Source organism: Carettochelys insculpta, chromosome 2 (genome assembly GCF_033958435.1).
Source record: "Carettochelys insculpta isolate YL-2023 chromosome 2, ASM3395843v1, whole genome shotgun sequence".
NCBI lineage: Eukaryota > Metazoa > Chordata > Testudines > Carettochelyidae > Carettochelys > Carettochelys insculpta.
In genome coordinates this window covers 194,897,264-194,921,521 of record NC_134138.1, presented here as the reverse complement: position 1 = coordinate 194,921,521, position 24,258 = coordinate 194,897,264, and the positions used below count along the sequence as shown (strand labels likewise).

General features: G+C 47.5%; 1 protein-coding gene across 3 annotated transcripts in view; it reads right to left on the bottom strand.

Moving 5' to 3' along the window:
• Positions 1–24,258, bottom strand: part of ULK4 (unc-51 like kinase 4) — a 460,156-nt gene that overhangs the window by 387,311 nt on the left and 48,587 nt on the right. For all 3 annotated transcript variants that reach the window (XM_074988237.1, XM_074988236.1, XM_074988238.1), the window contains 4 exons: positions 10,881–10,941; positions 9,020–9,201; positions 8,324–8,370; positions 7,590–7,668 (listed from right to left, as the gene is read on the bottom strand). In XM_074988237.1, coding sequence (XP_074844338.1) covers positions 7,590–7,668; positions 8,324–8,370; positions 9,020–9,201; positions 10,881–10,941 — 369 coding nt within the window. The remainder of the gene's footprint in view (positions 1–7,589; positions 7,669–8,323; positions 8,371–9,019; positions 9,202–10,880; positions 10,942–24,258) is intronic.

Genomic DNA, 24,258 nt, shown 5'->3' with positions numbered 1-24,258 from the left:
GGGGCCCACACTAACGCCTGTCTCCATTCTTCTTTCCCCCCTCCTCTCCTGTGTCCTGCACCTGCACCATCCAAAGGACCGGAAGAGAGCGCCGGCGAGACATCGGTCGTCCCGGAGACCCCTCCGGGACCCTCGCTCCAGGGCAGCCCCTCGGCCGAGGAACGACTGGCCCCGCGGAGGGCCAGACGGCGGACCCCGCGCCTCCTACCGGCGGCGGCCACAGACCCCCAGCTGCTGGCCATCCACCGCCGGCAGCTGGAGGTCTCGGAGCAGCACCTCCGGCTGCAGGAGCAGGCGCTGGCCTGGCGCAGAGAGGCATGGGGGGCCTTTCTGGATACCATCAATCGGCTGATTGATTCCCTGGCCCCCCATGCTGCGCCGGCCGCGCCACCGCCCGCCATGCCCACTCCTGCAGCCCCACCACCGGCTGCTCCAGCCATCGCCGGGCCGTCCGCCGTCGCCCCACCACCTCCCCGCGAGGGCCACCGCGCCGAGGGACCCCTGGAGCCACCCGTGACTCGCCGGCGCCGCTACCTTCCGGTGGAGCCCGCTCCCACCCAGCCGCGCACCAGACTGCAGGCCCGGCGGAACTCCCGGCCGGGCACGCCCACTGCTGGGCTGTAGGGGCGAGGGGCCCGGGACGTGGCCCCCCCCCTTGTTGGACAGACTTTGGGGACTGGGTGGGTGGTGTGGGTGTTTCCCCTGTTTGCCCCGTCCCCCCCTGTACATAGTTCTCCCCGTTCTCCTCCCTGCTTTTTGTTTTTCTTTTGATGGCGCACAGTGCTTTCATTTTTATTGTTGTACATAGTTTTATTTGTGCCCATCTTGGTTTTGTTGAATGTTTGTCCCTCCTTTTTGGTTTCTGTCTCACATATATATATTTTTTTATTTAAAAAAAAAAAAAAAAATTCGTGAGGACAAAAAAAACATTTACGTTCACCCACAAGTTCGTGCTCTCATTTCTCCTGGACAAGTGGGGGTGGGGCGGTGGGGTGCTCCATGGTGTGGGCGTTGGGGCAGGAGTGTGGGGGAGGAAGGGGCGGGCAGTAGGGGGCCTGGGCAGAGTTCACCCCGCGGCCTGGTCGTCGAAGTGGGCCCGCAGGGCCTCCCGGACCCGGGTCCCCTCTGGGTCCACCTGCCGACTGGGGGCAGCAGGTGGCTGGAGGTGTGCCCTGCCGGCCTCGGCGGCCCAGCCCTGCAGAAAGGTCTCCCCCTTGCTCTCCACGAGGTTGTGCAGGGCGCAGCAGGCACCCACAATCTGGGGGATGTTGTTGGGGCTGGCATCCAGGCGGGTGAGGAGACATCGCCATCGTCCCTTGAGGCGGCCAAATGAGCGCTCCACCACCTGGCGCGCACGGTTCAGGCGCTAGTTGAAGCGCTCCTGGCTGGCGGAGAGGTGGCCCGTGTAGGGGCGCATGAGCCACGGCCGGAGGGGGTAGGCCGCATCCGCGATGATGCAGAAGGGCATGGTGGTGTCCCCCAGAGGGATCTCCCGCTGGGGGATGTAGGTCCCCGCCTCCAGCCGGCGGCACAGGCCCGAGTTGCGGAACACCCGGGCGTCGTGGGTGCTGCCAGGCCAGCCCACGTAAATGTCCTGGAACCGTCCCCGGCTGTCCACCAAGGCCTGCAGGACGACTGAATGGTAGCCCTTCCGGTTGAGGTATCGGCCTCCACTGTGGTCCGGGGCGCGGATGGGGATGTGAGTCCCATCCAAAGCCCCGAAGCAGTTGGGGAAGCCCAGGGTGGCAAAGGCGGCAACAGTGGCACGTGGGTCCCCCAGCCTCACGAGCCTGTGCAGGAGTATGGAGTTGATGGCACGCACGATCTGCAGACAAAGCACATGGGACAGCCCCAATGAGGGGTGAGCAGGGTGTGCATGGCCCTGCCCTGCCCTGCCCTGCTCTGCCCTGGCCCCCCTGCCCTGCTCTGCCCTGCCCTGCCCTGGCCCCCCTGGCCTGCTCTGCCCTGCCCTGCCCTGGCTCCCCTACCCTCCCCTGCCCTGCCCTGGCCCCCCTGGCCTGCCCTGCCCTGGCTCCCCTGGCCTGCTCTGCCCTGCCCTGCCCTGCCATGGCTCCCCTACCCTCCCCTGCCCTGCCCTGGCCCCCCTGCCCTGCTCTGCCCTGCCCTGGCCCCACTGGCCTGCCCTGCCCTGGCTCCCCTACCCTGCCCTGTCCTGCCCTGGCCCCCCTGGCCTGCCCTGCCCTGGCTCCCCTGCCCTGCCCTGCCCTGGCCCCCCTGCCCTGGCCCCCCTGCCCTGCTCTGCCCTGCCCAGCCCTGCCCTGGCTCCCCTGCCCTGCCCTGCCCTGCCCTGGCCCCCCTGCTCTGCCCTGGCCTCCCCCTGTGGGTTCTCTTACCTCCATGAAGACAGCCCCGACGGTGGCCTTTCCGACACCAAACTGCTGCCCCACGGATCGGTAGCTGTCCGGAGTGGCCAGCTTCCAGACAGCGATGCCGACCCATTTCTCCACAGGGAGGGCACGCCGCATGGCAGTGTCCCGGTGCCTGAGTGCGGGGCTGAGCCACTGGCACAGCTCCAGGAATGTCTGTCGGGTGATCCTGAAGTGGCGGACCCAGTGGTCGTCGTCCCACTCCCCAAGCACCAGCCGCTCCCACCAGTCGGTGCTGGTGGGGTAGCTCCACAGCCGCCGGCGTGTGAGGCGGGGGGTGGAGCGGGGTGCTGCAAGGGTAGGGGCTGAGCCCTGCTGCCCTGGGGGCATGTCCTCCCCTGGGGCAAGAAGGTGCTCAGCTGCCCCCAACGTGACAAGAGCCCGGGCAAGCCCTGTTCCTGCCGGGAGGGCTGGGTGGACCTCTAGCTGCTGCTGCTGCTGCTGCTGGGGGTCCATGACTGCGGCGCCCGGGGTCTGTGTGCCTATATGGCTCGTCAGACCGCGTGCTGTGCAGGCTGAGTGTATGTGGGAGGGGCCCTTTAAGGGAGCGGCTAGCTGTTGCCCCGGAAGCGCTAGTCCGCCCGTTGACCCTGTCTGCAGCTGTGCCTGGCATCCCTATTTCGATGTGTGCTACTTTGACGTGTAGACGTTCCCTCGCTGCGCCTATTTCGATGTCGGGCTGCGCAACGTCGAAGTTGAACATCGACGTTGCCGGCCCTGGAGGACGTGTAGACGTTATTCATCGAAATAGCCTATTTCGATGTCGCAACATCGAAATAAGCTACTTCGATGTAGGGTGCACGTGTAGACGTAGCCTACATGTCACCTTGAATACTGAACTTTGCAAACTTTTACTAAAAGGTATCAGACTCCTCAAACAAGAACTTTAAGCAACTTACCTCACACAGTAGAAGAGACTTGCTTTTCTCTTTATGTGTATATGGATATAATATTTGGGAAATGAGCTAGAATTCACTGAACAAGTACACACATACACAAGCGTGCAGAATACTTAAAGGTTAACAACACTAGTCCATCCAAGAACATCAACCTTACCCTGAACAGACTGTTTCTAAGAGTAAGAAGATAAATTAAATCTCTGTGCCCATTCAGGGTTTGATCCTACTGCTATTCAAGACAAAGAAAAAAAGACCCTCATTGACTTTATTCACAAGTATTCAAGCTCTAAGTCCCTGGCCTAGAATGTTAATATGTGTACTAACCAGGGCCACTGGCGTTGGATTTTGTCATGTAGATACTCATTCTCTGGGAACTGGACTGAGACCAGTCACTTCACACTAGGTTTAGTTTAGCTCCCCCAAGTTGTCCTGAGACCCCAGCATGCAAATTGCAATTTTTGCCAAGCCAGTTCTCAAGCGTTCTAACTGGAGCATTAGCTGGCTCATACGGGTACAAGTAAGAGGCATTATTTTTAAATAGAAATTCAGAGTACAGTTTTGAAAGGGTAATTATTAATCTCTCAATGGCATAGAATTATAAACAAACATCTGAAAACTGCGCCTCACACTTTAGAAAACATCACTCAACACCAGCATGCGTTTGTGGTTACATTACAACCACAGAACCATCCTGGTACGTGCAGCCAGCTCATATCAGTTCAAGAGCCCAATGTCAGTTTGAGGAAAATAAAATCAAAATTCTTCAGTACTCAAACATAATTTAAATGTTACTGGTATTCATATTCTTTGAAGTCAGGCTGTCCAGCTCTAACTCTGCTGTGATGACTCAATAGGCAACATACTACACACCACTTGGAGGTCTGAAGGTCTAAAGATCTCTGACAGCTCTCTCCTATTCTTCCTCTCCTGAGCCAACCAGTTTTTCATACAGTTTACAATTATCTGATTTAAAAATGTATACATTTACAGGATTACTCTGAAGATATCAAAATGTTTGCATTGGATTCTGCTCACATGAGTCAATGGTCTGATTTCAGAACATATTTATTAAAGCTGAGAAATACTTTTAATCTATGGATGATTGAAAATAATTTTTTCTTTAGGAAAATCTCATTTACAATAATTATCATGAGGACAAGAGTACCAAACATCCTCTAATCAATATTATACATATAAGCTGGGGATGAAAGCTCATTAGGCACTAATTTTTCCACCTACTCTACCAGAAATACTAAAAATAATCTGATTCCCATGCCAGACAGCTCTGGAAATAACCAAGACAACAGTACTTCAATCTGAATCCACACCAGGTCACTAGTTTGTCCTGGGCCAAAACACTTAATGGTTGCTGTTTGGAATTCATCTATATTCTCATTATACACAAGATTACTAAACTATAGTAAAGTATGAAAAAAATTATTATTATTAGCTCAACACTACAAGTAGTCACCTTCCTCCTTTAAAAACACATAATGGAATAGGATTCATGAGTGTTTGTTATTCCACATTTTAGGTGGGAAAACATATCTACTTTGATACAAAGTGACTGGCCATATGTGTTTTCAAGAGCTTTCTAAATGGGTGGAATCTTTTGTGGGTTGGGGGCCTCTGACCCACAGAAAAATCAGTTTGGGGGCCACACAAGTGAGAACCACCAACTGACTGAAAAACAAAGGAGACACTGTCTCATTACCCTCGCATACCAAGCCCAGAGCCTAGGGGAACCAGGGCTAGCAAATTTTGTGGTCCCTCTAAGTGCCAGGGTGGGGCCAAAAATGAGGTGTTTAGCATGGGATGAGGCTCCCAGGAAATGGACTTGGGGAGTGGGGTCTGGGCAGGAGGAGACTAGGGGTTGGGGGGTCTGGGAGAGATGGGGTGCAGGAGCTGGCTGTGGGTGGAGCATCTGGGCTGGAGAAAGGTGCACGAGTTCGTTGGGGTGGGCTTATGACTAGGAGGGGGTGTAGGAGAGAGGGGGCAGTCTGGGCAAGACGGAGATACAGGAGCAGGCTGGGGATGGGTGTCTGACCAGGACGGGGTGCGGGAAAGGGGTCAGGGTCTGGTTGAGAGGAATGGTGAGAGAAAGGTTTGAGGTCTGGAAAGGAGAGGTCAGGATGGGAACAAGAGGGGGATCTGGACAGGAGGGAGAGTGGAGTGGGGAGATGAGGGTCTGGGTGGGAGGGGTGATGAGTGACAGGATACAGCTTACCTCTGACCCAAGGAAGCACTTGGCTACATGCCTGACCCTGAGCTCCCAGGCACTGCCCTCCTCTGCTCCATCAGACTGATGGGATAAAGCCTCCAGGCAGTGCTACTGCTTCCCCTCCCACTTCATCGGCTGGGGTAATGCCAGCATGCAACAGCAGCACCACACAGACCTGCTCCCCCACCCTTTTTTACCCCTTAGGAGATCCCATGGACTGGGTCTGACTCTGGTTTGCCTGACTCCACCCCATGAGGCTCAGAGCTCCACACCTCCCACTCTCTGAGAGTCAGATGCTGGGGTGGGGAGCCCCAAGCCTCAGGGGGCCGGATCCAGGCAAGCCACAGCCCACATATCCACAACGTGGGTTCCCCAACCTTGTTCTACAGGAGGTATGTACAGTAGGGTCTCACCATTCAGGGGGGTTCTGTGTTCAGAACCCTTGCGAATGTTGATTTTTGCAAAGGGGGGGGCTCAGAGCCCCAGGAAACGGTAGCCGCAGGCACTCCCTGCCCTGGAGCCCCAGCAAGCAGCAGCTGCTGGCGCTCCCTGCCTGGGGTCCCAGAGAAGCCATGGCAGCCATTGGAGCTCCTGGTCCTGGGGAAGCCGTGGCAGCTGCCGGCACTCCCAGCCCCGGAAGCAACAGTAGACGCTGGCACTCCCCACCCAGAGCCCAGGGGAGGCGAGGCCACTTGCAAATAATTGAATTCGTGAATGTGGCACTCGTGAATGTCGAGACTGTACTGTAAATGTTTTCTAGGCAAACATCTGAAACCAAAGCCCATATGTGTATCTTGGAACTATCTTTTAATGTCTCTGGTTTCATTAAATAATACCAGAAAATACTGCCACTTCTGAAAGAGAAAAGTTAAACGTCATACAACATTGCAAACTGGAAATGCTATCGGTAACATTGCTTGGAGTTTTGAATAATTGAGATTCTTTTTGGCATGTGATTTTAAAAAATAAATATTTCCAGGTATGGAGAAGTAAGACTCCAGATTATCCAACATAAATATCAACTATCTCAGCAGGCGAAACATGTCACAAAATGGTATGTCAACATAATTATATAAGATGAAATGATCAGTCACATTGTGCTGTATGGTACATCCCAAATGAAGCACCTGGAATAAATACACTACTTAAGCTTTACTGCTAGATACAGAGTTAGCTATTGATTCAACAATGAGTGTGTCTGTATAAGTAAAGTACTGAAGTCTCTCCTGCAGCCAAATCTGTACAATGATGCATCTTTGTCTTAGGAGAAATTTTACCAGCTCTGCTGTTCATGCGCTGATGTCCACTAAATAATAGGAATTTAAACATGAAAAACTCTTCATTTGCTGAATATCACTGTTTTTGTAGAAATCACATCTTTCTGAAACACTTTATTAAGTTTGACTGACTGGCTGCCACCAAGTTCTGGAGTTTGTGTGTATATGCCATATAAAAATGGTAATAAAGATGAAATGTTTGTGTTTAACCAGTCTTCTGATGGAGTGATACCAGCTAATCATCACTATCTGAAAATTTATAAAAGGATTCAAAAATGTAAATGGAATGGAATAAAATCTTTTGTTTGTTCTCCATAATACATAATTCTTCCCTGCAGTATTATGTTATTCTACAACTGATAGCATGATATCAAACTGAGTCCCATCGCTAAATCCTTTTCCCAGAATTAGGTAACAAATGTATTTACTTTTCTTAAAAGTAATAGTAATAACTACCTTTGAGGATAACTGACTATACAGAAATCCACTATATATATTTTATATCATACCAAAATTTGGTCAAGTAGTATTATGATGGCATAGTGACAAACTCAGTGTTGCAGATGTTTATAAAAAAGGTTAGTATTGTAGTTCTACCACAACATATTTGTAACAACCACAAATATTGCACAAATATATTACAATATGGACTTACACATTTAGCTAATAAGATGCACTGTACGACTATTCTCACATTTGGGAAAAAACAAAGCACAGTTCAATAAAAGTTGTGCAAATTTCTGAGTTTGCAAATATAAATATTCATATGAATTTTGGCAATTTAAATAATCAAATAGAAAGTTACCTCAGTAACAGGTACATTTTCCTTAAGTTCAGTTGTATGCAATGCCAGTAAAGCTATCACTCTGGCTATTTTGGCACGTCTGTGAATTAAATACATTTGTTTCATGAAAAAGTACAATTTAAAAAGAGGAAAAAATTGTCAAAAAAGTTTAGGATCCTAGTTATTTTTAACGGTATATGGTACACAGATTGCTACGTGTGTGCAGTCTTAAAGCACAGTTTTACATTATCAAAAGCCTAGAATTTATTCTTAGACATTTTATCCATCGTTCTTTAAAAAAACATTTTATTTTAGTAGCTCTGCTGATTACGAGTTCGGCACTGTTCTAAACGTCATGGTTATCTCCTTTGTACAATAGACTATATGTTAGTATAAATATTACACGTAAATTATTCATTAATCATACTTATTTACATTGCTTATTTAAAATACAGAAAAGCCATAATACGTCATTTTGAACCTTTGACTCTGCTTGTCAAAACAGATGCCTCTGTGAGAAATTAAGTGTATGTCAGCAAATTAACTTAGGGTAAAAGGGTTAAAAACTACCTTTTTTGTTTAAAAATATGGAACCAAAATAAATCAAGCTTTCTATAAAATAAACAGCAGAGGGCATTATTCCATTAAAATTTCTGACAGGATTGATTCAGAACAGTCTGTCATTATGGAGATTATACTCAATGATGGTAGAAGTCTGTTTAGGAATTTTTAATACACTACATCATGTTACTTACATATCCCAGTTCGGAGCTGCCCTTAATTGCTGTATTAACAATGGGAACTAGAATCAAGAAGAAATATACTTTTTTACTTCTCAGAATTTTCCTGTTGATGCATGTGAAGATATTATTTTACGAAGATACATATTTCAATTTTTAATATCTATTTTGTACTCTGACTACAACAGACCTCAGTTGCTGTTCAGAACCCATTGGTTAAAAAGGACTTACTGACAGCTAAGAAAAAAAAATCTTCAAATGTCATGTGCCTGCCATTTTTTAAGATATGAAAATATTTTGCAGCTTTGTTTAAAAATATTTACCAGATAAACATAAATATATACTAGAAAAATTGTGATCTGCCAACCCACACAAATGTGAACAGACTAGTGATAAAAATTTGAAATGGCTACTTATCTGAACTAAACAAACCAATGAGTCTATAAATTCTCTGTTACTCACCTGTTTTGGCTAATATGAAGTCTAGCATCAACTGAGGATTCAAATTCATCTGGACTCTAAAAGACAGACCCTGCCCTTCAACATCTGTTAAAGATATCTATTGGTACACTTCATTGCCATGTTCTTAACTGGCTGTACTGTCTGAGTCTTCATAATAAAAGTTGCTTAAAATACAAGTAAGGGACACCCTTGCAAAAGCCTTTTACTGCTAATGACTGGTACGTGAACCATGCTGACTTTACCACTTACCAGCTGTGAGCTGATTAACTTGGTTGCTACTTCCTTGTGGCCAGCCACAGTGCACAAATAGCACAGCAAATTCAATTTAGCTCGAGTTGCCCCTGTGTTCTTCTCAGTGGAGTCAATCAATGAGCATGCTTGTTGCAAAAAGTCATTCCAGTCCATTTCTTTCAGAGATGATAGTTTCTCAGCTGTACAGAAAAAATGTCAGCAGCTGTTTAAAGATTATGAACTGCCATCTTAGATTTTACTTTTAAATACTAAAATATAGTTATGTCAACATGAACCAAAGTAATTATGAAATTTTTGGAGCCAATCAAAACTTATAACAATATTAAGGTATTACATGTAATTATTTTATTAGAATACAATTACGAGAATTATTAAAAAGACCAAGTGGTACAATCCACTTCAACAGACAGCAATAAGTATACAAATCCATTTTCAAAGAGCAAAATCCACTAGACTACGTTCTTATGTAAGTTTTGTTCTAGCTCTTCCTTAGGTAAACCCACGCTGCCGTCTGATGGATTCAAAGAAGTGGCATTGTCCTCATTAATTTTTAAATCAGGTATCACCAAAAGGAATTTCTCAAAGATAAAGACCAAATTATGCAAAAGCCTGAGTCAGTTTCTCAGAATCAACAACTTATCTGAAACGTGTGCATGGGGGTATCTGCATAAACAGTTGTAACATTAGGGCCTCAGTGACTTGAACAAGGTCACAGAGCGCATCAGAGGTATGGTAACCCAGCAGCAAAAGCAGCAGAGCCCCCCACATGCCAATGACAGGGAGAGGAGGGACAAGCATTGATCTTCCCTGGCCCTGCTATTCCCTGGTTTGGGACCAGTCAGTTCCCAAGGGTATCAGACCAGGGAAGTTCAACCTATGCAACTTTATGCTACAGAAGGTATTTGTTGCTGTTGTTTCAGGGCAAGAAGTGCTAAATTTATACAGAAAACACTCCAATAAAAATCACTGCTCAATATACACATCATACCAAATGGAACAGAATCTTGCATTGTTCTTCATTCTCTATTCCAACCACATACACCTGAGATGCAAAAATCTACTAGGGTGAGAACTGCAAAAGGAACACATTTTGGCTGAAATTCATCTTCAGACATAATACATTTTAACAATACCTCCATAAACAGACCAAAACAAAGTATTCCAAAAGGAACAAATATTATATTCCTGATAAAAATCAGCTTTTTGTTTTTATTAATAACTTCATTTGGCACCAAATAACCACCTTAGGATGGACATTAGCAGCATTTCATAGTTATAGGCAAGACTTGTAGTGCCATCTTTTGTTATGGTTCATTATAAGACTTATTGGCTGTGTCTACACCAGCTCTCAACTTCGAAGGGAGCATGGTAAGTAGGGTGTCGGGAGAATATTAATGAAGTGCTGCGGTGCATATGCAGCACTTCATTAAACTCATTCTCCCCCATGGCAACTTTGAACTGTTAAACTTGGAAGTGCGGGCTGGCGTGTAGCTGCAGCTAACCCGCTAGTACTTCAAAGTGCCCAGATTACTTTGAAGTCCATTTACTCCTCAAAATTTTGCTGTTCTCTGCAATTCATGAATAATACATTTTCATTGAAATCAATATAAATATAATAGAATGCTATCTCAAAATTTCTTTAAAAAATGTAGTACTGTATATAACAAACTATATCATAAAACATTACCAATTTCTTCCTTGAACGTATATTTGTGATTCATTATCACCCAGGAGAGTTACAAATGGGAATCAATGGAAAACTTTTTGGATGGAAAATTATGGACAGGATGATATTGTGTTCTATAAATATGTGCCATCATGTGAAGCAATTATACATTTTACCAACTTCAGACTTTACCTGAATGTGCTGGTATATGTAACATTTTTAAGTCAAATCTAATTGGTGCTTGCTTCATTATCTGGAAAAAAATACAAAAACAGTGGTTTGACTCAAGACTATTTTAGATATTTTTAAAGCATTTATGTATGTCTTTAGAGTAGACAAACATGTAAATACAGACAAAGACGTATTTGGCACATACACACAATACATGCTCCCTCCTACCATGATAACTGCAGAGCTCAAGTTTCTGTGACCCACTGGCCTCAAACCCAGGCTCACAGTGCTCACGGTAACACTCCACCACCCTCCACCTAGCAGCTTACCAGAGACACTCCTAACCCAGCCACCCCTGAGATCCAATTGACAAATCCCCAGAGCATCTAATTGGCCACTGGCTCTGCTTAAGTCAGCAGCAGAATTAGCAAGCTGTCACAACAACTGGGTTCTAGTCCCCTCTGAATTAACATGCCTTGTGGTTCATACCTCCTGCTTGATCTCCTGGCTTTCTGACTCAACTGAACTGCTGGAATCTGACTGACAATTCCTGACCTCCAGTTCATCTCCCACCTCTGACTCCCCAATATCCTGATTTAACCTGACTTTGTTTCCCAATTTGTAGTTCAGATCTCCAGTTTGACTCCAATTTCTGACATCCCAGTGTCCTGACTCAACTGACCCGACCCCTCCTTCGTGACCATGGATTCCAGCTTTGACTAGTGGTTTTGGCAGCTCACAAGCCTCTCAGAATGGCTTGTTAAAATCACTATAACCTGTGAAACTGAGCAAAAAGGATAGCTCCAGCAATACAACCATAGCCACCAGAAACATCAGACTTGCCCACTTGGTCCAACTTGATGGCTACACAAGCATTACAGGCTCAAGTTATGCAGCTGACCTTGGATAACCATCAACTGCAAAGCAGATCTGTGCCAAGAACACTGCAAACACTGCCTACTGCAGCTTGTCCCCGAACAGGGGACCTGCAGTACCCTGCCTAGAACTGTCTCACAGTTTCAGGCTTTCATGAACCATCTTCTGCTTCTGCTGTAACTCTAAATCTAAGCCTCTGATCCAGCCAAGACAGACTTAGTAATTGGCATGCTGACAGGAATTGTGTTAGATTAGGACTTCCACCTGCTGGCAGGACATATCCTGATGCTGTTGAATTGGGCAACCTTTTTCCAATTGATATCAACCATTCTTATGATTTTCACTGAGCTCAGGTAGGTCCAGAATGGTCACAACTGGACAGCTCCCACTACGTGCATGACCTATGTTTCATTGTTTTTTCAGGATTCAGAAACTTCTATCAGAGGTTCTGTCAAATTTTTCAAAAAGCAAGCCAAGTACCTTACTGCCATACTCCAAAACATTCAATTTTATTGGTTAACTGAGGCCTAGCACACACCTGGGCAGTGAAGCTTTCCTTCACTGCTGCTCCAGTACTGCCTCAGTTAGCTAAAATGCAAGCTTTTGTTATGGAAGCAGACACTTTCAGCATGTCATTCAGGGCAGTCCTCTCCCAAAGACAAATACTGTACCCCACTGGAGGAAGCTCAACCACGCTAAGCAAAACTGCAAGATCTTGGGCAAGAGGTCCTGGCAATTAAAATCACCATTGAAGGGCAGCAACACCACTTCAAAGGGGCCCATCATCATCTCCAAGTGTTCACAGATCAAAAAAAGCAGGAGTTCCTATTCAGGGCTCAGACCTTAATGCGACGACAGTTCCAGTACCCTATTCTTGTAGCTAAATTTTACCTCGACCTACTTCACAAAAACCAAAAATGAAACATAATCTTGCCTTGAATATGTGACAGTGACCCACCAGGTCCCAGTTTGAAAGCAGAACACATTCTCAAATCTGATAATTTCTTTAATGCAACTTGTTACTAGTACCTGCTCATATTCACCTGATCTGCCTGTCTCATGAATGCCACACAATGAGATGCTGGTTATCAACTGAGATTCACATGACATCTAAGAAAGCATAATATTCATAAAGGACTGCCTCTATGTTCCCTCCAGAGCCTGCAAGAATGGCAGCGCTTCAGCTGTGCCATACCTCCACCCTGGCACCAATACTTATCGCAATATAAAAATCAAATGATTAACATCATGTTGATTCTGCTGACTTACAATAGAGGTGACTGTAGCTTTCCTTGAGTGGTATGGGCATACCATGAACCATGCTGAAGACCACAAGGTCTCCTCCACACTCTATACACATTTTGGCAATGGGAAGGCAATTTCCTTGGTCTGTGTGGTGGAACTACCAGAACCCAGTGGTTATGCTGTCATCAGGATGGCAGTGTATCACTTTTCTGAAATGGTTCATTCATTCCCTCCATAGAGAAAATCAAACAGCTCTTCTTGGCTTCCCAAAATTACATTACCTCCAACCAGAGGCCAGTTTACTGTCTGCTTCTGGTAGAATGCCCTAAGTTTATGATGAGTTCACACACTACTGTCTTTGCCTATCCTACTCTGGCAAACAAACAAAATGGATAAACCATCTCCTTGGACAATACCTATGATGCTATAATCAACCATCATCAGAAAGACCGGTCTTCACGCTTACCCTCTACAGAGTTCTTGTACAATGCCATGAACCATGACTGTAGTTACCATCCCACACCTTATCCACAAGCTTTCCCCAAACCATTTGCCTCAAATACAGTACAACACATCTATGATATTCACGAGGAGGTGAAGTTACATCTTGAAAAGGCAAAGGAGTACTACAAAGCACACGTGGACAAATGCTGACTATGTGACTTAACCTACTCAAGAGAACAAAAGGTATGTCTTTCAAGAGAACACAGCTACACAGACAGAACTGTCTTGAAAACTAGGAATGACCTGTTGGTTCCTTGACTCATTCCAGATTCTGCATCAAATCAACCTGATCACCTTTAAATTCCAGCTCCCTCAAACCCTTACAGTCCACCCAGTATTCTACATCTCATTTCTAAAACCATATACTGAACACAAACACTCAGAGACCAAATGTTACGTCCACCAGCACAAGTTCACAGTCAGGAGAAAATATATCATACGCTAAATTCCTTGACTGTAAACTCAAGTGAGAGAAACTATCGTACCTGACTCATTAGGAGGGTCCTGCCTTGAGTCACACACTCAGGAGTCAGCTGAAAACATTCATGATCCTAGCCTGGTTTGGGACGTCTATCAGAGCCATCCCCAGGAAACCTAAATACCCATCACCCAGAGGAGGCCTCTAAGAGAACAGAGGATGTCATGATCTGTAGGCCTTGAATCTGTGCCCTGCAAGGTTCATGGGAGCAGGCACAAGCCAGACCTCCACCTGGCAGCCTACTGGCAATATCTTACAGTCTGAGGCTCTGGCCCCAATACCTTGCTGGCAGAATCTCAGAGCAGTTGATTGGCCTGCTGGCTTATTTAAGTCAGCAAAAGAAAAAGGAAGTTGTTCACACAACTGGGCAGCACTTCCTCTGAACCATGTGGCTTGCATTTGCCAGTACCCATGAATGTTACCTGCCTGCTCCTGTGCACCCAGCTTAATCTCCTGGCCTTCCAACCTGGCTTGACTACTCACATCTGATTGGTGGCTCTTGATCTCCAGTTTGCCTTCCACTTCTGATGACCCGGTATCCTAATTTCACCTGACTTGGCTCAAGACTCGTGGTTCTGATATACAGTTTTTCCTCCAGCTTTTGATTTCCCAGTATCAAGACCCAGCTCACTCTCAACTCCTTCCTCATGACTGTGCACTCTGCCTCTGATGACTAGCTTTGGCAGCCCATGACCCAGTCATCATCATGATATTTTTATTTATCTATCCATGGAACTAGCCTAATATTTGGGGTTTAGCCCTTCGAATAATAACAATTAATTCAATATATTTTAAAGCATTCCACATTGGGCTGATGTTAAGTGATAGGAGTGGGGAACCCTCAAATTCATGTCTTACATTTTTTACCCCACTCCCATAATAAAAGAGGGCTTTTTAAAAACAACGAACTCCAGGAAGTTGGTATAAAATGTGGTTGAGCTCCACTGAATATTTCAAAAACCCATTAGTACTTCATATAGAAACTGACATTAAAAAAGTCCATAATAGCTAGTGGTCAAATATGTCAAACAAATTCTTGCACACTGAATTACTAACATCTCCATATCCAAGGGCCGGTTTAATTTTCAATGACCCCTGACTGATGGGTCTGTACTTGACCATACCTTCAAAACCTAAATATCAAGGCATGTGCTACAAACGGGAGGTAGATTTTGCTCCACCCCCACATTGCTCACCTTGTCAGTTGTGTAGCAGCGGGGGACTGGGAGCAAGGAAGAAGTGAAAGAATATCACTAAACTGGCTCCATAAACCTGTCACGGCTGCTGCCGGTAGGAGTAATGGTGGTAACTTCCAGGTGACTGGCCCCTGCCTCTCAGCGGGTGATGGTAGAGGTTGCTATTGTCTAATACATAATGAGTAACAATTCTAGGCTCCCTATTTCATCCTGGTCCTTCCCACCCTTAAGCTAGTATGCTGGATCGCCTTCCATGCCAGTGGTTACACTGACTGCTGGTTTTGGGGTCTGGATGGAAATTTGCCTACATAGAATATGGTGTACTGTGATACTGCCTTTCACCTTGCATCCTGTATTCAGGAGTTCTGGTGCTGAAGGTTTAAATTAGAAATGTTTTAAGTCTGGCAGGTTCCAGTGTGACTGCTGGGCTAGAAAAAGCATCACTGAGGTGCCTGTAATTCCATGGGATGGTTGGGCATTGACCTGAGCTCCACATTGCTTGAGGATGGAACACATAATGTCTTGCACCTCATGGCTACATCTGCACTAGAGAGGTTTGTAGACAAAACTCAGAGAGTCTACACACAAAGGCTACGTCTACACGTGAAGCCAACATTGAAATAGCTTATTTCGATGTAGCAACATCGAAATAGGCTATTTCGATGAATAACGTCTACACGTCCTCCAGGGCTGGCAACGTCGATGTTCAACTTCGACGTTGCACGGCACCACATCGAAATAGGCGCTGCGAGGGTACGTCTACACGCCAAAGTAGCACACATCGAAATAAGGGTGCCAGGCACAGCTGCAGACAGGGTCACAGGGCGGACTCAACAGCAAGCCATTCCCTTAAAGGGCCCCTCCCAGACACAGTTGCACTAAACAACACAAGATACACAGAGCTGACAACTGGTTGCAGACCCTGTGCCAGCAGCATGGATCCCCAGCTGCCGCAGAAGCAGCCAGAAGCCCTGGGCTAAGGGCTGCTGCCCACGGTGACCATAGAGCCCCGCAGGGGCTGGAGAGAGAGCATCTCTCAACCCCCCAGCTGATGGCCGCCATGGAGGACCCAGCGATTTCGACGTTGCGGGACGCGGATCGTCTACACGGTCCCTACTTCAACGTTGAACGTCGAAGTAGGGCGCTATTCCGATCCCCTCATGAGGTTAGTGACTTCGACGTCTCACCGCCTAACGTCGAAGTTAACTTCGAAATAGCGGCCGACGCGTGTAGCCGCGACGGGCGCTATTTCGAAGTTAGTGCCGCTACTTCGAAGTAGCGTGCACATGTAGACACAGCTAAAATGTGTTTTGTCAACAGAAGCTATTGACAAAAAAGCTGTGTAGATGCACCAGAAAGCCGTTTTGCTGACAGAACAGATCAAAAGATCAATCCGCTTTTATGTGTAGACAGGATCTGTCGACAGCAGTTTTGTCGGATCGTCTTTTCTGACAGTAGTGTCTGTAGACAGATGCTTCTAGGGTAGATATTCCCACTGTAGCTCCCTTCATCTCACATTTCTGGCCTAAGGGGGAAGGGTGGTTTGGGGTTCTGTCCTCAAGCTAGGATCCTTGGGCAGGCCTGAGGGTAGTGAGAGTGCATGTCCTTCACACACACCCTCAAGTTTATAGTAGCTGGGACCACTGTTACCAGAGAAGAACTATAGTGGAACAACCCAGAGTAATGAGTAATTTAGGGTGGTTAGCTACCTCGGCTGGGAAATAGTTTTATAAAAATTATACACCCTCCACATTTAAACTAATTACAGGGTATGATGAATCTCACTCTTTCCAAATCAGTTCATTAGGGAAAAAAGAAAAAACAGCAAGTATTTCCCCAGTAGCCAATCTTATTTATATTGGCCTAAATCAGAGTTCTTATTGAAGACAGGAAAGAGAAGTTAGTCACCTGTAGTAATGATGGTTCTTCGAGATGTGTCCCCGTGGGTGCTCCACAATAGGTGTCGGGCTCGCCCGGCGCCGCAAATCGGAAATCTTCCAGCAGTTTCTCCTGGATCGCGCATGCGCCGGCGTGCGCCACCCCCCTGCACGCCCCAGGCCACGTGCACGATCTGGTCCCTGCCAGTTCCTTGACCAACCGCCTCAAATGCTCCTGAAAAACACTAGACAGAGATCCGAAGCGGGGAGGATGGGCGGGTGGTGGAGCACCCATGGGGACACATCTCGAAGAACCATCGTTACTATAGGTGAGTAACTTCTCTTTCTTCTTCGAGTGGTCCCCGTGGGTGCTCCACAATAGGTGACTACCCAGCAGTAACCCAAGTAAGGAGGTGGGTAATCAGTTTATGTGCAGCTTACCCCCGAGAGGACTGCTGTCGACAGACGGGTATCCTCTTAGAATACCCGAAGCAGGGCATAATGCTTGGATGCATAGGATGACCAGCAGAGGAGTCTTTCGAAGTTCGAAGCACATTTTTATACAAGACACAATATGCTTTGAGATCCTCCGGGAAGAGAGACTTTCTCCTTGTGACCCAGGAGCAAGAGAGACTAGAAGCCTGTCCATTTTCCGGAAGGACTTAGTTCTGTCTGTGTAGAAGGCCAATGCCCTCCTCACATCTAGGAGATGCAGGCGTGCCTCCTTGCCAGAGCTGTGAGGCTTTGGGTAAAACGAGGGTAAAACTATTGGCTCGTTAAGATTGGACTCGGAAAAGACTTTGGGAACAAAGGCTGGGCGCAGCCTTAAGATTACCACCTCCTTTGAGAATACTGTGCAGTGCGGCGTTGCCATCGCTGCCGTGACCTCACTCACCCTGCGGGCTGACGTAGTTGCAAGGAGGAAGGTTGTTTTTAATCGTAAGGAGACGTATGGGAACTGTGGCTAATGGGTCAAAAAGGTGGACCCAATGGCGTGCTGAGCACCAGTCCAAATTCCACGATAGTGGAAGCGGTTTCCGAGGGGGTGGGTACAGGTTTACCAGCCCCTTCAAGAACCTGGTAACGATAGGATGGGCGAATACCGTGGGCCCTTCCTCTGTATGACGAAAGGCTGATATAGCGGCGAGGTGGACCTTTAGCGAGGATAGAGAAAGCCCGCCTCTCTTGAGGTCCACTAAGTATTCTAGTATTACAGGTATAGGAACATAAAGGGGAGCTAACTGCTTGGCGGAACACCAGGCTGTGAATCGAGTCCATTTCTGCTTGTAAGTCCTCCTGGTGGAGGTCCTTCAGCTACATTAGAGGACTTGTTGTGCTCCCTATGTACATGTGCTCTTTAAGGAGCTGAGCCATGGATTAGCCATGCTTGTAGGTGCAGACCCTGAGGGTGCGGGTGCACTATGGACCCTTGAGCCCGCGTGAGTAAGCCCAGCGCTGCCGGTAGAGGGAGCGGTGGGCGGTCCGACATGTGCAGAAGCAAGGGAAACCATTGCTGCCGATTCCAAGTGGGACTATGAGTATCATGCGAGCTCTCTCCCTTCTGGCTTTCTGCAAGACCTTGCGGATAAGCGCTGCAGGGGAGACGCGTAAAGTAGGGAGCCCTTCCATGAAAACATGACCAGGGACTCCCGCCCCACTCCTGCCCTGGAGCAGTACTGGGGACACATTTTTTTTTTTTTTTTTTTTTGTTATACTGGGTGGCAAACAAATTGATCTGGGGAAAACCCCCATGTACGAAGAATGCGCTGTAGCAGATCGGAGCGGATCTGCCATTCGTACGCGATTGCGAAGTGCCTGCTCAGCTGATCTGCTTTCACGTTGTGAGTGCCCGGCAAGTATGAGGCTTTCAACGTTATGTTATTGGCAATGCACCGATTCCATAATCGGAAGTGCTTCCGCACATAGGGCACGGGATCGGGCTCCTCCTTGTCGATTGATGTAGAAACATAATGGAGGTATTGTCGGTATTGAATCCCGACTACTTTGCCATGTAGGTAATCTCGAAAACATTTGCAGGCGTTGAACGCTGCTATGACCTCCAGTATGGATATGTGCAGTGTCTGTTCCGCAGGGGACCATAGCCCTTGCGTTACCTTGTCGCCGATGTGCGCTTCCCATCCCATGTGGGAGGCGTCGGTAGTAAGAAAAATAGAAATTTGTGGTTGGTGAAAAGGCACCCCCACTAGCAGATTCTCGGGGTTTTCCCACCACGCCAGGGATCTGCGCACCTCTGTTGTGGGCGACACCACCCTGTGGACAGTGTGGGATGCCGGTTTGTAAACGTTCGCCAGCCAATGCTACCGGCTTGACATGTTCAACCTGGCATTCCGTACCACAAACGTTGCTGCCACCATGTGGCCCAGCAGCCGTAGGCACGTTAAGACCGGCACCGTGGGGCTGTATGTAATGACTTGCACCAGCGAACTGATTGCGCGGAAGCGGGCGTTGGGTAGGTACACCCTTGCTGTGACAGAGTTTATGCATGCCCCTATGACCTCTGTATGTTGTGTGGGTTCGGACTTTGACTTTGTGAGGTTGATAACTAGGCCCAGCAAAGAAATGTGTCCGCTGTGACATGTATCATGCGTGAGACCTCTGCCTTCGAGGTCCCTTTTAGCAGGCAGTCGCCCAGATATGGGAAAAATAAACACCCCCTGTCTGTGTAGGTAGGCTGACACCACTGCCAGGGTTTTGGTAAAGACTCTGGGGGCCGAGGAGAGGCCGAACAGAAGAACCCTGTGCTGGAAGCGCTCCTGGCTGACCGTGAAGCGGAGGAAGCGTCTGTGTCCCGGGTGGATTGCTATATGAAAGTAAGCATCTCGTAAGTCGAGTGCTGCAACCCAGTCTCCATCGTCCAGTGCCGTGAGTATCAAGGCAACTGTGATCATCCGAAACCGTTGCTTGCACAAGCAACGGTTGAGGCCCCGAAGACCTAAGATGGGCCTCCAGCCTCCTGTTTTCTTCCCTGGTAGGAAGCAGCGTGAATAAAAACCTTCCCCTGGCATTATTCCGGCACTCTTTCCACCGCCCTTATGAACACAAGGTGAGTGACCTTCTGCTTGAGCCTCGCCTCGTGGCAGCATCCCTGAGGTGAGGCCTGGTGGGAGGCTTCGTTGGTGGAAGCGACTGGGAGGGGATCACGTAACCCGTGGCTACGGTCTCCAGCACCCATATGTCTGTGGTGAATCTTTTGCCATTGGGAGTGGAACGGTCTGAGGCGATGATGGAACATGAGATGGGAGTGGCATTGAGCGAGGGTATTGATAGTGCAGCCCTCGACATACCCATCAAACTTGTTGCCTTTGGGCCTGACCCGAGGGCGTACAGCTTTGTTGAGAACGTCGCCTAGGAGTTCTGTGCTGTTGCTGCTATTGATAGCACCCTTGGCCGTAGCCCCGTTGATATTGAGCACGCTGTGGTTGTAAGCGTAGCGTCTTTGCTGAGGATAAAATTTTTCCCTCCTGTATGGGGGAGTATAAATGCCTGAGATTCTAAGTGTAGCTCTTGAGTCCTTACTGGAGTGAGGGACCGAGTCGGTTGAGTCTTCAAACAACTTTTGTGTATCAAAGGGAAGGTCCACGATCTTTGCCTGTAGTTCCCTCGAGATATCCGATGTCTGGGGCCAGGATTCTCTACGCATGACCACTGCTGTAGCCGTTGAACGTGCCACCGTGTCCGCCACATCCAGGGCAATCTGGACTCCGGTCCGCGATGCTGCATAGCCCTCTTGAACAATCGCCTTTAACACCGGCTTTTTATCTTCCGGAAGTGGATCCATGAGGGGAGTAAGCCCCGAGTAATTATCAAAATTATGGTTTGCTAGGTGTGCCCATAATTTGCCATTCTCAATAGCCGGATAGGAGAGGAATATACCTTCCTGCCAAACAGCTCTAGCTTCTTAGCATCTTTGTCTGATCCCCCGATTTGTACTGAGAAGCCTTTGACCTCTGCTGGGACGACCCAACCACCAAAGAATTTGGTTGTGGGTGACTGAAGAGGAACTCCATGCCCTTTGCCAGGACAAAGTATTTCTTATCCGCTCTCTTGTTCGTAGGCGGAACAGAGGCCGGAGTCTGCCATATAGTAGTGGCTGACTCCAGAATGGCTTTGTCCAGTGGAATAGCAATTTTGGATCAAGCCGGAGGTCTCAAATTTTTCAGAACTTTGTGATGTTTCTCCTGCACCTCTGCCGTTTGAATGTCTTGCGTGAAAGCCACCCTTTTAAACAGCTCCTGAAAACTGTTTAAGGTCATCCGGGGGAGAGACATCCCCGGGGGCCACGGCCTCATCTGGGGAGGATGAGGAGGAACCACTAAGGTAAACCTCCCTCGAACCCTCGGGTTCCTGCGGTCGATGGAGGATTGTGAAGGAAAGTCTCAGGGTTCTAAAATTAACTCCCCTTGAGACAACTGTATTTCCATCCCCAATCGGGAGTGCCCACGGGGGGATTGAGCGGCTGGGGGGAGACCTGCCCCTGGGTGTAGACCTGTGGTTTGTCTGTGTCCAGCATGATAAGGACGACCACGGCAGTATGGGCAAGGGTCCGGGGATGGAGACCTGGACCACTCACGGCGTGTGTACCCCCGATGTCTGCGAGAGCGAGACCTCCGCGACAACACAGATAGATGTGAAACTGGCTTGTGATAGTACGCCAGGGGATCCAATCCCAGAAATGGTGAAGGTGGCCCAAGCCATGGTGACATTGGTTGGAGGAACGGAGGAGGTGGTTTTTTTTGTTTCTTTTTTCCAGATGGGCCGGTGGAGACACAGGCCTTCGGTGCGGCATGTGTATCACAGGGGGAGGGCTTGGTGCTAAAAGCAGTGCAGCCCTGTCCAGAGATGGACTGCGGTGCCGGGTTTTTGATGTTGCCTTGCCCCTCCCCTGCGGGGCAGGCACTGCCCCCTCCCGTGCTGGGGATCTCGGCCCCGCTGTCAGCGCTGCACTCGGCACTGTCAGCTGCGATGCCGCGCGGGTATCCCCCTCCGGTGCCTGCAGGCTCCATGCCTGGCGTCCCTGCACCGCTGGTGCTGCGGGGGTCTGTGCTGCCTGTGGCGGTGCTGCCGGTTCTGGCGCTTGCCTGGCTGACACTCTAGGCGCCGCGCGTGCCGGCTGTTGTATAACCGGAGACTCAGCCTCTGTCACGTGCGCTGCCGCGCTGCCGCTTGCCTGAGTATGCGGCTGGTGGCTGTGTGCTCCACTCATCCTGCTCGCTGCAAATGCATGGCAAGGATCAAGCCAGGGAGAGTTTCCTCCGTTTCTGCACTGAGGGGGTCAGAGAAAAAACTGCCCTCCTCTTATGCAACCCAGCGGGCCGTTCCGGGTGAGGCTTCTCTGGCAAGGTAGCCTGGAATTCCCCCAGGCATCGGATGCCTTCGCTATGCCCCATGGAGGCCGGCGTAGCTTCACGGCCTGACTCCCGCTTTGTAAAACCTGAAGAGGTCATTGCGGTGAGTCCTTTATTGTTAATAGGGTACTTAGCACTTAATCCGTGCCTTTCCACCCCAAATAGAGATCACCAGCCTGCGGCAGCGGGCAGCCTAAATGGCCTTCACATCCGCTCTTCTCTTCTCCGCTCCTCTCTTTTTCCTTTTTTTTTTTTTTTTGATGATATTCTCTTTGTCTTTGCTTTCTCTCCTTTTTTTTTTTTTTTTTTTTTTGTTTAATAACCGAAAACAACAATTTACACGTGGAAAAAAACCACTAAGTAATCTGACTCTGGCCTTAGCCTGAGTGGATTCCGTCTGCAGCCGATGGCGGTTGAGAAGGAACTGGCAGGGACCGGATCGTGCACGCAGCCGGGGGTGCGCAGGGGGGCAGCGCCCGCCGGCGCATGCGCGATCCAGAAGAAACTGCTGGAAGATTTCTGACCTGCGGCGCCGGGCGAGCCCGACACCTATTGTGGAGCACCCACGGGGACCACTCGAAGAAGAAGAGATATTTAACATCCATAGTTATCATTAGGCTTGATTAACTACGAGAGAGGGCAGAAAACTTTGCTCAAATATTATGTTCTTTTATTCCCTGTTGTTTTACCTGAAACTGAGTTTTACCTGCCAAACTGCTCTCCAACATATAACGGAGTCAAAGATACGGGGGAAAAAATTGGAAAATGTCTCAGACTTCACAAAATGTCAACCTCTATCATTAAAAAACAGAACAAAAGCCTACTTGAACAATCATTAAATATTACCTTCTCCTGGGCCTATCATGGTATATGGCAGAACACTTTGGGCTGACCTTCACTTGAGTTTAAAGCAAGTCAAATAGACTCATGTTTTAAAAGTGATCTTTGCTGGAAAGATCCTACTAATTTCCCTCACCAGTGAATTTGTGGATGAAACGCACAATCAACAGTTTTACAAAAACTAAATGAAAATAAATGGACACACCAGTCAAAGTAAGTGTAATTTTAAATAATTTAAAAAAAATCTTTTAAAAGAAATATCATTAGAAGCCAACTATTTAGATTATTATAAGAATGTGATTATAGGGGAACTTAGATAGTGGAACAAAATAAAAATAAATTAAAAACGAAGGGATTTGGTTTTATTTTTCAATTTAAACCAGAGATCTTTATAAAAAGTACAGAGACAGGCAATATAGTCTTTCCAAAGTTAGAATGACAGTTGTCTGCAGTACAAAATATTTAGTCCAATCATCTGCAATTTATTAAAGTTGTTTAAATTACCTTAAAAAAAATGGAGCCCATCACACCATTTAAACAAAGTGATAGTCCCTACAGAAGACGTTCTTTACTAGATGTTTCCAGATTATGTTTTAGGTGCCATAGCAGACAATTGTGAAAATATGTCCAATGTTGCCTACAATGTTAGTCTCTCATTTTCAGAAACATTAAATTCACCTATTTTTAGAAAAATTAATTACATTTAAACTCTACCAATATCTGGGGAGCAACATAACGTATGATCTAGACTGTAAGAAGGAAATAGCGACTAGAATAGAGAAAGAAAGAGAAAGTTGGAAGGCAATGGATAAGATCTGGAAAAGCAAAGCAATTAGCTTAAGAATGAAGCTGGGCATCTTGAAAATGTGTGTATTCAGCAGCATGTAGTACGGATGTGAGACGTGGCTGATAACGAAAGATGCAAAAAGAAGAATATTGGCGTTCAAAAGCAGCTGTTACAGAAAGATTCTGAGAACAGGATGGATGCAGAAGATCACCAATGAGGAATTATATAGG